This window comes from Microplitis mediator, chromosome 3 (assembly GCF_029852145.1).
Source record: "Microplitis mediator isolate UGA2020A chromosome 3, iyMicMedi2.1, whole genome shotgun sequence".
Taxonomy (NCBI): domain Eukaryota; kingdom Metazoa; phylum Arthropoda; class Insecta; order Hymenoptera; family Braconidae; genus Microplitis; species Microplitis mediator.
In genome coordinates, this window is record NC_079971.1 from 1395738 (window position 1) to 1409444 (window position 13707).

The 13707-nt window shown below is 29.8% G+C and overlaps 2 protein-coding genes across 2 annotated transcripts in view; one reads left to right on the forward strand and one right to left on the reverse strand.

Annotated features, from left to right (window-relative positions):
* The window catches only part of LOC130665217 (dynactin subunit 2), a 49056-nt gene that overhangs the window by 28379 nt on the left and 6970 nt on the right, over nucleotides 1-13707 (reverse strand). The window lies entirely within an intron of this gene.
* On the forward strand, nucleotides 3107-3868 carry LOC130665191 (uncharacterized). Its single transcript, XM_057465496.1, has 2 exons — nucleotides 3107-3519; nucleotides 3580-3868. The coding sequence occupies exons 1-2, from the start codon at nucleotides 3107-3109 to the stop codon at nucleotides 3866-3868; spliced, it is 702 nt and encodes a 233-aa protein (XP_057321479.1).

Here is a 13707-nt window from a genome sequence, read left to right on the forward strand (position 1 = left end):
GGACCGAAAAACGTAACAGGAAGTTATGGTGCAACGAATATAATTTTGAAAAATATTCTGTTCGACTTAACGGATATCCTGGAAAATTTAAACGAAATGGAAAGTGATCTTGACGAGTATTATTGGTCTACTGAATTCTATAGACTTTTGAAAACTTTACAAGAATATTCAATGAAAAAAGGATTTTCCGACAAACCTTTTATGCCTCTGGTATCTCGCATAAAGGAAACGCGGCGAATAATAAACGCACATGCTGAAACATTCATTTCTTTTCGTAAAAACAATTCAACTGATAATTTAATTGAGTTCTGCCCATTTTTAACGGGTGTTTTCAGTTTTTTGATACTTGATTATGAAGCCCAATCAATCGCTTCGTTATATAAAAATTTTGTTGACAATATTTTCCATGGAATCAATGTAAGTACACTGAAAAAACGAATGATTTTTGTAAAAACAATAGGGGAGGGTGGGGCAGAGCCCCCCTGAAATTTTGATAAAAAAAAATTGTTTTTTTTTTGACTAATTACTATAAATCCGATGTTTGCGCATTTTTACTACGCATGACATTTGGGGCAAAATGAACAAGCCCAAAATTTTGAAAAAGTGATTTTTTCATATTTTTATCGTCAAATTAAAAAAAAATTATTATAATTCCACATTTCTAGCCCTACGCATAACACCTGGGACAAAACGGACTAGCCGAAACTTCCGAAAAATTATTTTTTTATATTTTTCGGCCGTTTTTCTACGTAAGAGGCAAGTTTGGTCACTAAAAATTTATAAAAATAAATTTTTTTTTTAGTTGATAAATTTTTGAAATAAAGTAAAACTATAGAATTGTTTTTTTTTTTTATTAATTAACAATTAGTAATTAAGGTAATCGAGAGTGAACGATTTATTACACCTTAAAAAATTTTTTTCGAGTAATATAAAACCAAAAATAGTTGTCAAGAGAAAGAAATACATTCTTAATGATGAAAACAATTAAAAAAAAAAAAACGAAAAAAAAAAATTTTTATCATTTTTTGGAGGGGGACCGCTCTGCCCCACAAAAAAATTTTTTTTTTTCAGAATTTTGACAAAATGTCCATAAATTTGTTCGAAATAGGACAAAAGTAAAGGGATCTTATGGTTGAAAGCCACAAAAAGTAATAATTGGCTTAGGGGGGCCGCTCTGCCCCACCCTCCCCTATTAATATTTATTTTTGATTAAAAAAAAAATAATAAAAACCCATTTTAAATAAAGGATCAAATTTTTGTGAATTTTTGTGGTCAAATAAGTTCATTGAGAGAGGGATTATTCAAATTTTATCGTTTGGCGATGATTCCATATCTTAAAGAATTCGCAATGTATTGGTTCATTGACATTGCAACAACTCGATGTCAAGAAAGTTTGTATATTAATTTACTTATCAATTAATATTATTCAAAATTTGCATTTTAATTGTCCTTTATTTTGATAATTAGACAACGCGATAGAGTTTTTGTTACACATCAGTAGTATCTTTGGGAGCAAATTCAGTCAAAACATTCAATTGACTAAAGATACAATCCATTATTTAAAATTTTTTTCGTACAGATGTGATGCGAGTGATGCCGAAAAATGTAATTATATAATGAATCAAACCACTTTTTAAATATTCTGTGATTTGTAATTTGAAAAAGTTACACAAATATTTTAATACAAATTTTGGAAAATCTAAACATGTGCAGATAACAGAGAGTCGTATTATGAACTAGAAAAGATGATCCAGACAATAATTATCGATGAAAAATACACAAATACAATGAAATCTTGTGGTCACAATTGTAATCTCTCTTCCATAGAAAACTCAATTAATCATCTAGACTGTAAAGAATTTCGTGATTGTAAATTAATTGGCGGGAGTTTTGATGTTTGTGAAGTAATTGATTTTTTTTTCAAATAATTTCCCGCTCGGCATAAATTTCAAAAAGACATTTTATTGGCATCATAAAGTTATCTAAAAAATTGTCATCTTCCTGATGTCAAAAAGATGTCTTTCTGACATTAATACCGAGCGGATTGATGTAGAAAAGCGAGAAAAATAAATTATATATGATTTTGATTCCCTGATTAAACAACTGGATTCGATCGAATTAAACAGAATTAATTTTTAATTCTATTTAATTCAGATAAATTCTATTAATTCGGTACCTAACTTAAAAATGAATTCTGTCTAATTCGGCAGGAAAACCAGAATTTGTCCAAATTAAAACGAATTTAAATAATTCTATTCGGTTTAATTCTGATTAATTCGAAAATAATCCTCCAATTTCTGGTTCTGAATCCGAATTGAACTGAATTAAAACGAATTTGAAATTTTTATTCTGTTTAATTCAAATTCAACTTTTCAATTCAGTTGAATTCTGTTTTGCAGAATTCGACAGAATTTAACAGAATTAAATTTTTAATTCTATTTAATTCAAATAAATTCTGTTAATTCGGTACCTAACTTAAAAATGAATTCTGTCTAATTCGGCAGGAAAACCAGAATTTGTCCGAATTAAAACGAATTTAAATAATTCTATTCGGTTTAATTCTGATTAATTCTAATTAGTTTAATTCTAATTAATTAAAACGAATTTGAAATTTTTAAATCGGTTTTGTTCTGTTTAATTCAAATTCAAATTTTCAATTCAGTTGAAGTCTGTTTTGCAGAATTCGACAGAATATAACAGAATTAAAATTTTTAATTCGGTCGAATTCAGTTGTTTAATCAGGGTTGATAATTCAATTATAACTTTTGGACTTTAGGTAAATCATATATATAATTCAAGGCGTTATCAATGGTTTCATGATAGCAATGGAATTGTTTATGGTGATAGCAGTAATCAGCAATGTCATGAAAGAAGACATTTAAATAGTTATTTTGAAGCATCACAATTTCGATATTGCGATTATTGTATGTGTACTTGTATAAAAAAACAAAAACGCGGGTACCACGTTGTGACCGCCATTAGTTTTAGAGATCAAGTTTCTAATATTGATGATAATATGTCAGTATTTTTGTCTAACTATTGCGACTATGAAAATATAAATCATTATTTTTGGTTGTATGATTGATTACTTTTATTTAGGGTCGTTATGGGGGTGAGATTTGTGAGACAAGATTACATGATCCATGTTCAGATAAAAGAAAGTAGATTAGGCCAGATTGGATACAATCTATACGATCCTTGGAAGAAATTGGAAGATTTTGATTACGATCAAAAAACTGAGAAATATTTTATAAAAAATTTGAATGGTTCAAAAACTTTGACAATGGGAATTGACTACGGACATCCGGAAGTCATGAATTTCGACGATTTGATTGCACCTGAAGGCTTTGTTGTTACTGGTGTCAGATTTAGATTTGCTAGAGATTCGCTTGATTTACCAGGATTGAAATCAAACCCAGTTGAATTGCAAATACGCGTATCGCCGTTTGATTATATGGAGAAAAAAATAATTAATCATGATCAAACTCATTGGATGTCTCCGGAGCAAAAACATGAAAGGTTCGTTTATTTTTTTATTAACTCCGAATGTGAATTGTTCATTAGAATATTTATTTTTAGAGATGAATTGATTTTGAACGACCCGGATATTCCGACTAAGTCATCAGAAAATTTGATTGATTCCTCAGAAGGTCAGTTTATTAGATTCCGAGCTTCTGACTTGAGAAAAGATGCCGGACAATCGACAGTACCATTTTTTGATGCAATCGAGGCTGAAGGTTATCCGGGATTCCCTCTGGGAGGTATCGGAATTATTCATCGAGGACGTAAAGGATTTGGTGGATATTTGGCATTCAAGATTTTAGATCTAGACCTTTCTCATTACTTTAAAGACGATTTCTTTCGCTGATTATTAAATTAAATTTTTTTAAAAATAATTTATATAAAATTTAAAAATATAATTTATAAAAATAAAAATTTAATTTATTGTTTAACTCAAACCAATAATTACTGTTTGTATAATTAATTAAAATTTTAAATTAAAATATGAGTTCCCACACGGAGAAAAATGTTGGCTCGAAACCTAAAAATTTTTGTTATGCTGTCGACCAAACATGAAACAGGAAGGGACCCTGATTAAACAACTGAATTCGATCAAATTAAACAGAATTAAATTTTTAATTCTAGTTAATTGAGATAAATTCTGTTAATTCGGTACCTAACTTAAAAATGAATTCTGTCTAATTCGGCAGGAAAACCAGAATTTGTCCAAATTAAAACGAATTTAAATAATTCTATTCGGTTTAATTCTGATTAATTCGAAAATAATTCTCCAATTTCTGGTTCTGAATCCGAATCGAACTGAATTAAATCGAATTTGAAATTTTTAAATCGGTTTTATTCTGTTTAATTCAAATTCAAATTTTCAATTCAGTTGAATTCTGTTTTGCAGAATTCGACAGAATATAATAGAATTAAAATTTTTAATTCGGTCGAATTCAGTTGTTTAATCAGGGGAAGCATCCAAAAAATTATTTTGTTCATACAAAAAATTATTATGCTGTATTGTAATACTTACTACGCGCGAGACACATCGATAAGATTTAATAACAATTACTTCCATACATTATAATAATTGTGATGCGGCATAATAATTTTTTATGAGAACATAATAAAGTTTTGGATGCTTCACTTTCTGTTTCAAGTTTGGTCGACAGCATTATAAAAAATTGCTAGGTTTTGAGCCAACATTTTTCTCCGTGCACAATTTTTTTTAATTTTCTGTGATTCATTTTCTTCTATTTTTCTCCAAAGATAAAAATTATCAGGATCATTAATTTTTTTCAGATAAACCAAAAACATAAAAAATAACTGTTAAAAAATTATGTCTGTAAAATTTATATGTAAAAGTATCTATTGTTTGATAATTTTAATGAATCAATTTTTTTTCGCGATAATTATTGCACGACTCTTAATGCGAAGCATTAGTAAACTGTACGATCGAAAAATTCAGTTCGCCTCTTTTTCGCTACTATTTTTACTATTTTACTCTTGTTAGTCCACGGAGCTTAACTGAGTTACACATTATCGGATAAAGAATTTAATAAGGATTTTTTACATATAATTTCGTCAACCCAGTCGCGTCTACGCGAAAAAAGACATCTGAGTATCTTTCAGAGCGAAATTTAAATTTCTAGTGTAATAGAAAGAAAAAAAAAATTTTTCTTGAAACTTTTATCGTACATTTTTCTTTTTTAAGAGCCGTGCACTTATGGATTTACCAAACTATCTTTGAATTTTAATTTAAATATTACGAAAAAAAATTCGGCTACTGACGTTCATTGTCTTCTAAAAATAAAATAAACGGTCGAAGACATTAGATAAATTTAATTAGCTTTTAGATAGACTTTTAGAAAGATTTTTTGACGATAAGATAATTGAATTTAAAACTAATTATATACTGGTGATTTGACACGTCGACCACATCAAATATAATCAAATAATAATTTGTTCGTCAAAGAGTTCAAATAGTCTTTTATTTCTTTACGTTCTCAAAAAGAACTTTATCATGAAGTTGATGTTAATTTTTGTAATTTTGAACGCCGTTTCTCTGGGAACTTCTTGTCCGGTAAGTGAAAGAAGAAACAAAAATAAAGTTTCCATATGGTAATTATCTATAATTTTATAATAGAGTTCAGGAAAATTAGCTATTGATGCAGCCAGAAAGGGTGTACTAGTAGGACCAAATACTCCTGTTTACTATCTTAGAAATGGACACGAAAATTTGACAATAGAGAAGAAAACAGATGTAAGTAAAAAACTTTTGAATAGTTTTCATATTCCAATTATTTTTTTCTTCATGCTTAGATATTGAAAGTTTCAAGCTCCGTCAGTTATTACAAAAGTCCTTTCAACTTTAATAATAGTAAGTTTTTGTGAATTTGAATTTGAATACTCTCTAAATATGAATTAGTGATTTTTCATTAATTTCAAGTGAATATTCACTAATTGTCAATGCTACAATCGTACCACGCAGAATTAGTGAATATTCACTAAATGAATATGTGAATATTGGAATTCACTGATTTGATAAGTGAATATGAGAATCCACTGAATTGAAAAGTGAATATGGGAATCCACTGATTTCATCGGTGAAAAAAAATATTATATTGCGAAAAATAATATAAGACACTTGTAATTAGATCCGAAATGTGATTAATGTATTAGAATCATTACTTAGAGGAAGTATACATGATTTTGATTGATGAAAAAATCCCGGTGACTGCTGGGCTCGAACCTGCGTCCTTCCGATTCAAAGTCTTTGATGCTATCCACTGCGCTGACCTACGCATGTGATCACGTGAGTGTAAATAGTATATTCGTTATGATACCAAACAATAACTGATGAAGAAATAAAAAATCCGTGATGTTATGATTGACGTACTCTTCATATAAATATATTATTGTTCTGTACTTCTATTTTTTTTATTTTGAAAGTTTTTTATTAAAATTTTTAAAAATAGCACCGTAATTATTAATTATATTTATATCTAGTAAAATATTTAATTATTTGCTAGTTAAAGTTACTAGTGAAATTGTGAAATTCATAAATTAAGAAGTGAATAACAGTTTCACTTGTAGAAATTATGAAAATATCGCTAGTTCAGTAGTGAAAATCACTAATTTGCTAGTGAAAATTATAGTATTAAATTTATTAGTGAGAATTCATTAATTTGTTATTTAAATACACTGATTATGAAGTGAATACTGCTTCACTAACGTAATTAATGAAATTTCCACTAATTCATGTTTAGAGAGTATAAAGAAGAAATAAATTTGGTATAGAATGAAACTTAATTATCGTTTCAGATACAATGTTTTTAAGGATTCTAGTTACTGTTGATTATGAATTATACCGTAAACATGGAGAGCAAGGAATAATTGATTACGTGGTATCGTACATGAGTGGAGTCGACGCGTATTTCTTGCCATTTGATTATCCGTCAGTTAAAATAGTTCTGGCAGGAATAGTCATAGCTACAGTAAAGTTTTACAATATCCTGCAACGGAAAGTACAAATTTCTGTGATTTTCCGAGGGAAAATTAACGCATGCGCACATTTATTATCTGTTACTCCACAAAGGAGAAGAATATCAATTTTTTCCCCTCAAACAAGACAAGAATTTGAACTTTCCGCGCCTATATGGTAGAATCTACGTTTTCTTCATATTTATATATTTATTTATATTGGCATTCTCTAGCATCCAGATGCAATTAAATTTCTGAAACCATTGAAGGAATCTGATGACTTAGGTCTACAAGTAGTAGAATATACAGCCACTACATTTGAACAATTTCTTGACGTTATCCCATTAAATAGTTTGCATGCTAACGAAGTATTGAAGAAAATGAACGGATTTTTATTTCAATATAGAAACATTTTTAATCATAGCGAATATGATCGTTATTTAATCTTGGCATCGTAAGTGATATATATAATTTATGAGACTCTAAATATATATTTGACATCAAAATCATTGCTTTTTATATTATAGTCGACGCTTATATACTGGAAGACCGCCTTATTTGAGCAGAGTGCTCGGTATGACGGATTTTGCATCCATTTTTTCGGAACATAGAAAACCATCAGCAATTCCACGTGGAGCAATTGTTTATGAACCACTAGACATTTATCAAGATACAGGTGCCCACGAAACTGCTCATATGTGTGTAAACTTATCGTTTATATTAAGAATCAAAAATCATTTTTTTTTTAATGTAATTTATTTATGTTTATAGGCTCAATATCGATCATGATAATTCTTCAAAGTGTCCAGACGGGTATATCATGAGTGGAACCGGATATCGTAATTCAAACTCATACGATTGGTCAGAATGTTCAAAGGAGGCCTTACAAGAAACTTTTAGGTAAATCTATCTATAAGTTTATAAATTATAACACATCCTATTTTGAATGAAGATCTTTTAATCATAAAATCTTCATGGATAAATAAAATTAGCATATTTACGTTATTTTATTTATTGTCTAGGGATGAATATTATTCGAGTTTACTCAAACGGCCTGAATTTTTGAGTAATTGAAATAGTCCATCAAGAATGACGTCAAGATCTCATCAAAGTGATAAATTAATATAAATATTATTATTTATCTTCTTTTTTGTTTGTAATTCATATGGAAAAATAAATAATTTACTTTATTACAAATTTTTCAATGCCTTCAAAGACTTTTTTGTTAATATTTTAAACATGTAGACTCCTAGAGAACGAGATTCTGACATAAAATACCAAGGATCGGACAAAAAAAATCTGGAAAATGGTTGACTCTGCAGAAAAACCCTAAAACTTCCCGCTATTATCAAGCTCAGGGAGCTGCGTCTAGATTTCCAATCGATTTTCTATAGAATTTCCTAGTAGAATTCCTTAGACGAGGATCTCGACCACAATTAAGACGTCCCTTAGGGTTTAGAGGCCTCGGTGGTATCAGAAAGTTTTCTGGGTGAGGGCTAGCTCACAAAAGTAAAGCAAAGAATTTTTTTTTAGCAACGAGCCCTGAGTCCAGAGAATAAATCATAAGTACATAGAATTTATGAATAGAAATATCAATTGATCGCAATAACTTAATGACTCATTTTTTACGAGACAATTAACTTTGGGTTTTGATTGAAATATCACGTGAAAAAAATTCGGCTATTGACTTTCATTGTCTTCTAATAATAAAATAAACGTTCGAAGACATTAAATAAATTTAATTAGCTTTTAGTTCGACAAAGATATTTTTTAATAAGGTAATTAAAAATTTAAAACTAAATATACACTAGTGATCTGACACGTCAGCCACCTTAAATGTAATCAAATAATAATTTTTTCGTCAAAGAGTTCAAATAGTCTTTTATTTCTTTACTTGTTTTTAAATAACTTTACCATGAAGCTGATATTAATTTTTGTAATTTTGAACGCCGTTTCTCTAGGAACTTCTTGTTCGGTAAGTAAAAGAAGAAACAAAAATAAACGTTTCCCTATGGAATTATCTATAATTTTGTAATAGAGTTCAGGAAAAATAGCTATTAATGCAGCCAAAAAAGGTGTACTAATAGGACCAAATACTCCTGTTTACTATCTTAGAAATGGACACGAAAATTTGAAAATTGAGAAGAAAACAGATGTAAGTAAAAAACTTTTGAATAGTTTCCATATTCCAACTATTTTTATCTTCATCTTATATATATGATGTTACTGCTTAGGTATTGAAAGTTTCACGTTCCCTCAGTTATTACAAAAGTCCTTACAATTTCAATAACAGTAAGTTTTTGTGAATTTGAATTTAATTGTAAAGAAGAAATAAGTATGATATAAACGGAAACTTAATTATCGTTTCAGATACAATGTTCTTAAGGATTCTAGTCACTGTTGATTATAAATTATACCGTAAACACGGGGAGCAAGGAATAATTGATTACGTAGTAACGTACATGAGTGGAGTCGACGCGTATTTCTTGCAATTTGAAAATCCGTCAGTTAAAATAGTTCTAGCAGGAATAGTCATAACTGCAGTAAAGTTTTATAATTTTTTAACATCTGCAACGAAAGGTACAAATTTCTTCGATTTTCTCAGGGAAAATTAGCGCATACACGCGCTTTTATTATCTGTTATTCCGTAAAAGAGAAGAGTATCAATTTTTTCCCCTCAAACTAGACAAGAATTTGAACTTTCCGCGCCGATATGGTAAAAATTACATTTTCGTTATATTTACATATTTATTTACTTTATAACTCTCTAGCATCCAGATGCAATTAAATTTCTGAAACCATTCAAGGGATCTGACGACGCGGGTGTAAAAGTAATAGAATTTGTAGCCACTCCATTTTTAAAACTTTTTGATGTTATCCCACTTAATAGTTTACATGCTCACCGAGTTTTGACGAAAATGAACGGATTTTTGTTTCAATACAGGAAAATTATTGATGATAGCGAATATGATCTTTATTTAATCTTGGCCTCGTAAGTGATATTATATATAATTAATGAAGCTCGAAATATAGGGGAGGGAGGAGCAAAAGGGGGTACTTAAGGAAATTCCAAGTTTTCGAGGACTCAAATACGCTAAATCTTTTTTTTTTAATGATATTCAAAGTAAATAGAAGAAATTTTCAGTTATTGTTGAAAAAAAAAATTTTTCATTTCTGCGGGCAAAGTGGGGTACCCCCTAAAAAAGGTAAAAAAAAAAAATTCTGGATTTTAAACGAATTTGATTAAGTTGAATTTTTTTTAGAGTAATTTACATGAAGAAAAATTATATTTTACATGTTTATTGGATACAAAAGAAGAAAAAAAAATTTTTAATAGTTTTTATCATAAAACAAACGTCATTAATATTTTTCAACTGACAATCGATTTTTGAAAAAGTTTACCAAAAAAAATTCAAAGTAACGCTTAATTATATTTACAGAAGTGATTTTGGAATGTTTAAAACCCATTTAAAATATAAAATTTTTTTTTAAAAAATTTTGGGGGTACCCCGTTTTGCCTACCCTACCCCCTTCCCCTACATTTGTCACCAAAATCATAACTTTTTATAGTCAACGCTTATATACTGGAAGTGCGCCTCATTTGAGCAAATTGCTCGGTATGACGTTTTTTGGATCCGTCTGTTCAGAACATAAAAGCCCAACAAGTATGCCACTTGGAGCAATTGTTGATGAACCACAGGACGTTTATCAAGCTACAGGTGCCCACGAAACTGCTCATATGTGTGTAAAGTTGCCGTATAAAATCAACTAACAATAACCATTTTGTTCTATTTATAACTTAGTTATGTTTATAGGCTCAATATCGGTCATGATGATCCTTCAAAATGTCCAGGAAGACATATCATGAGTGAAGCCGTACGTCCTTATTTCAACTCATACGATTGGTCAGAATGTTCAAAGGAGGCCTTACAAGAAACTTTTAGGTAAATCTATCTACAAGTTTATCACATCCTATTTTGACCGAAGATCTTTCATTCATGAAATCTTCATGGATAAATAAAATTAGCAAATTTATATTATTTTATTTATTGTCTAGGGATGAATATTTTTCGTGTTTTCTTAAGCGGCCTGAATTTTTAAGTAATTGAAATAATCCACCAAGAATTATGTCAAGATCTCATCAAAGTGAAATATTAATATAAATATTATTATTCATCTACTTTTTTGTTTGTAATACATATTGATAAATAAATAATTTACTTTATTACGAAATTTTCAATGCCTTCAAGAACTTTTTTGTCAATCTTTTGAATATGTTGACTCCTACACTGTAAAAAATCACCGGGGTAAGTCCAAATGGTGTAGGTGTTAAAATTATCGGTGTTAAATTTACCCCTGAAAGCGGTGTGAAAATAACGCCGTCACCGGTGTAAATATTCTAGACTGGTGTTAAAATAACGCCGCCACCGGTGTAAATATTCTAGACCGGTGTTAAAATAACGCCGCCGCCGGAGTAGATATTCTTTACCAGTGTTAAAATATTTAACTTTGTGAATATTTTTGCTTACTCGATCACTATACTTGTTAATAAATGATATTCTTTATTAATTTTCATAATAACTGACATTTTTCGTGTTTTATAATCTTTAAAGTTAATAATCCAAGCGGACGCAGTTTACCCTGCTTTTACACCGGTATTACTCCGCTTTTACACCGGTTATCCCGATTTTACACCGATGTTACTCCGTTTTTACACCGGTTACCCCGCCTATACACCGGTTTTACTCCGCTTTTACACCGGTTACCCCGATTTAACACCGGTATTTTTAACACCGGTGTAGTTTTATTTTAACACCGGGCGGAGTTAAAATGAGTCCATTTTTAACACCGCTCTTTTTACAGTGTATAGAATGGGCTGCTAACCTAAAACACAAAGGATTGGACAAAAAAAATCTGGAAAACGGTTGTCTCTGTGGGAAAACCCTAAAACTTCCCGCTATTATCAAGCTCAGGGCGCTGAGTCTAGATTTTAGATCGATTGTCTATAGAATTTCTTAGTAGAATTTCTTAGACAAGGATCTCGACCACAATTAAGACGTCCGTTAGGGCTTAGAGGCCTCGGGGGTATCAGAAAGTCTTCTAGGAGAGGGCTAGCAAACAGAAGTGAAGGAAAAAAATTTTTTTTTAGCAACGAGCCCTGAGTCTAAAAAATAAATCATAAGTATATAGAATTTATGTAGAGAAATATCTATTGATCGCATTAATTTAATGACTCATTTTTTTTTTTTCGAGATAATTATCTTTCAATTGAAATATTACGTAAAAAAATTCGGCTATAAACGGTCGGAGACATTAAATAAATTTAATTAGCTTTAGTTAGACAAAGATATTTGACACAATAAGGTAATTGAATTTAAAACTAAATATACACTAGTGATCTGACACGTCGGCCACCTTATATGTAATCAAATAATAATTGTTCGTCAAAGAGTTCAAATAGTCTTTTATTTCTTTACTTGTTTTTAAATAACTTTACTATGAAGCTGATATTAATTTTTGTAATTTTGAACGCCGTTTCTCTGGGAACTTCTTGTTCGGTAAGTAAAAGAAGAAACAAAAATAAACGTTTCCCTATGGTAATTTTTTATAACTATATGATAGAGTTCGGGAAAAGTAGCTATTGATGCAGCCAAAAAAGGTGTACTAGTAGGACCAAATACTCCTGTTTACTATCTTAGAAATGGACACGAAAATTTGAAAATTGAAAAGAAAACAGATGTAAGTAAAAAATTTTTGAATCGCTTCCATATCTCAACTGTTTTTATCTTCATAATCTTTATTCTTTTTCTATATATATATATATATATATATATATATATATATATATATATATATATATATATATATATATATATATATATATATATAATGTTACTACTTAGGTATTGAAAGCTTCACGTTCCGTCAGTTATTACAAAAGTCCTTACAATTTTAATAATCGTAAGTTTTTGTGAATTTGAATTTAATTCTAAAGAAGAAATAAATATGATATAGAACAATACTCAACTATCGTTTCAGATACAATGTTTTTAAGGATTCTAGTTATTGTCGATTATGAATTATACCGTAAAAATGGGGAGCAAGGAATAATTGATCACGTGGTATCGTACATGAATGGAGTCGACGCGTATTTCTTGCGATTGAAAAATCCATCAGTTAAAATAGTTCTAGCAGGAATAGTCATAACTACGGTAAAGTTTTATAATATCTTGCAACGGAAAGTAAAAATTTCTGTGATTTTCTGAGGGAAAATTAGCGCAAGCGCACATATATTATCTGTTACTCCATAAAGGAGAAGAATATCCATTTTTTTCCCTTCAAACAAGACAAGAATTTGAACTTTCCGCGCCTATATGGTAGAATCTACGTTTTCTTCATGTTTATATATTTATTTATATCGGCATTCTCTAGCACCCAGATGCAATTAAATTTCTGAAACCATTGAAGGGATCTGACCACGCGGGTGCAAAAATAATAGAATTTTCAGCCACTCCATTTTCAGGATTTTTTGATGTTATCCCACTTAATAGTTTACATGCTCACCGAGTTTTGACGAAAATGAACGGATTTTTGTTTCAATATAGAAACATTATTGATGATAACGAATATGATCTTCATTTAATCTTGACCTCGTAAGTGATATTATATATAATTACTGAAGGGGCTGAGGCAGCCGTTCGGCACACGCGTGGCTCGGGC

What these genes read in the sequence shown, in the direction of transcription:
- LOC130665191 (XM_057465496.1), top strand. Translation starts at nt 3,107, where the DNA reads ATGGGGGTGAGATTTGTGAGACAAGATTACATGATCCATGTTCAGATA. An exon ending in CCGGAGCAAAAACATGAAAG is followed by an intron (nt 3,520 to 3,579) that starts GTTCGTTTATTT and finishes ATTTATTTTTAG; the next exon opens with AGATGAATTGATTTTGAACG.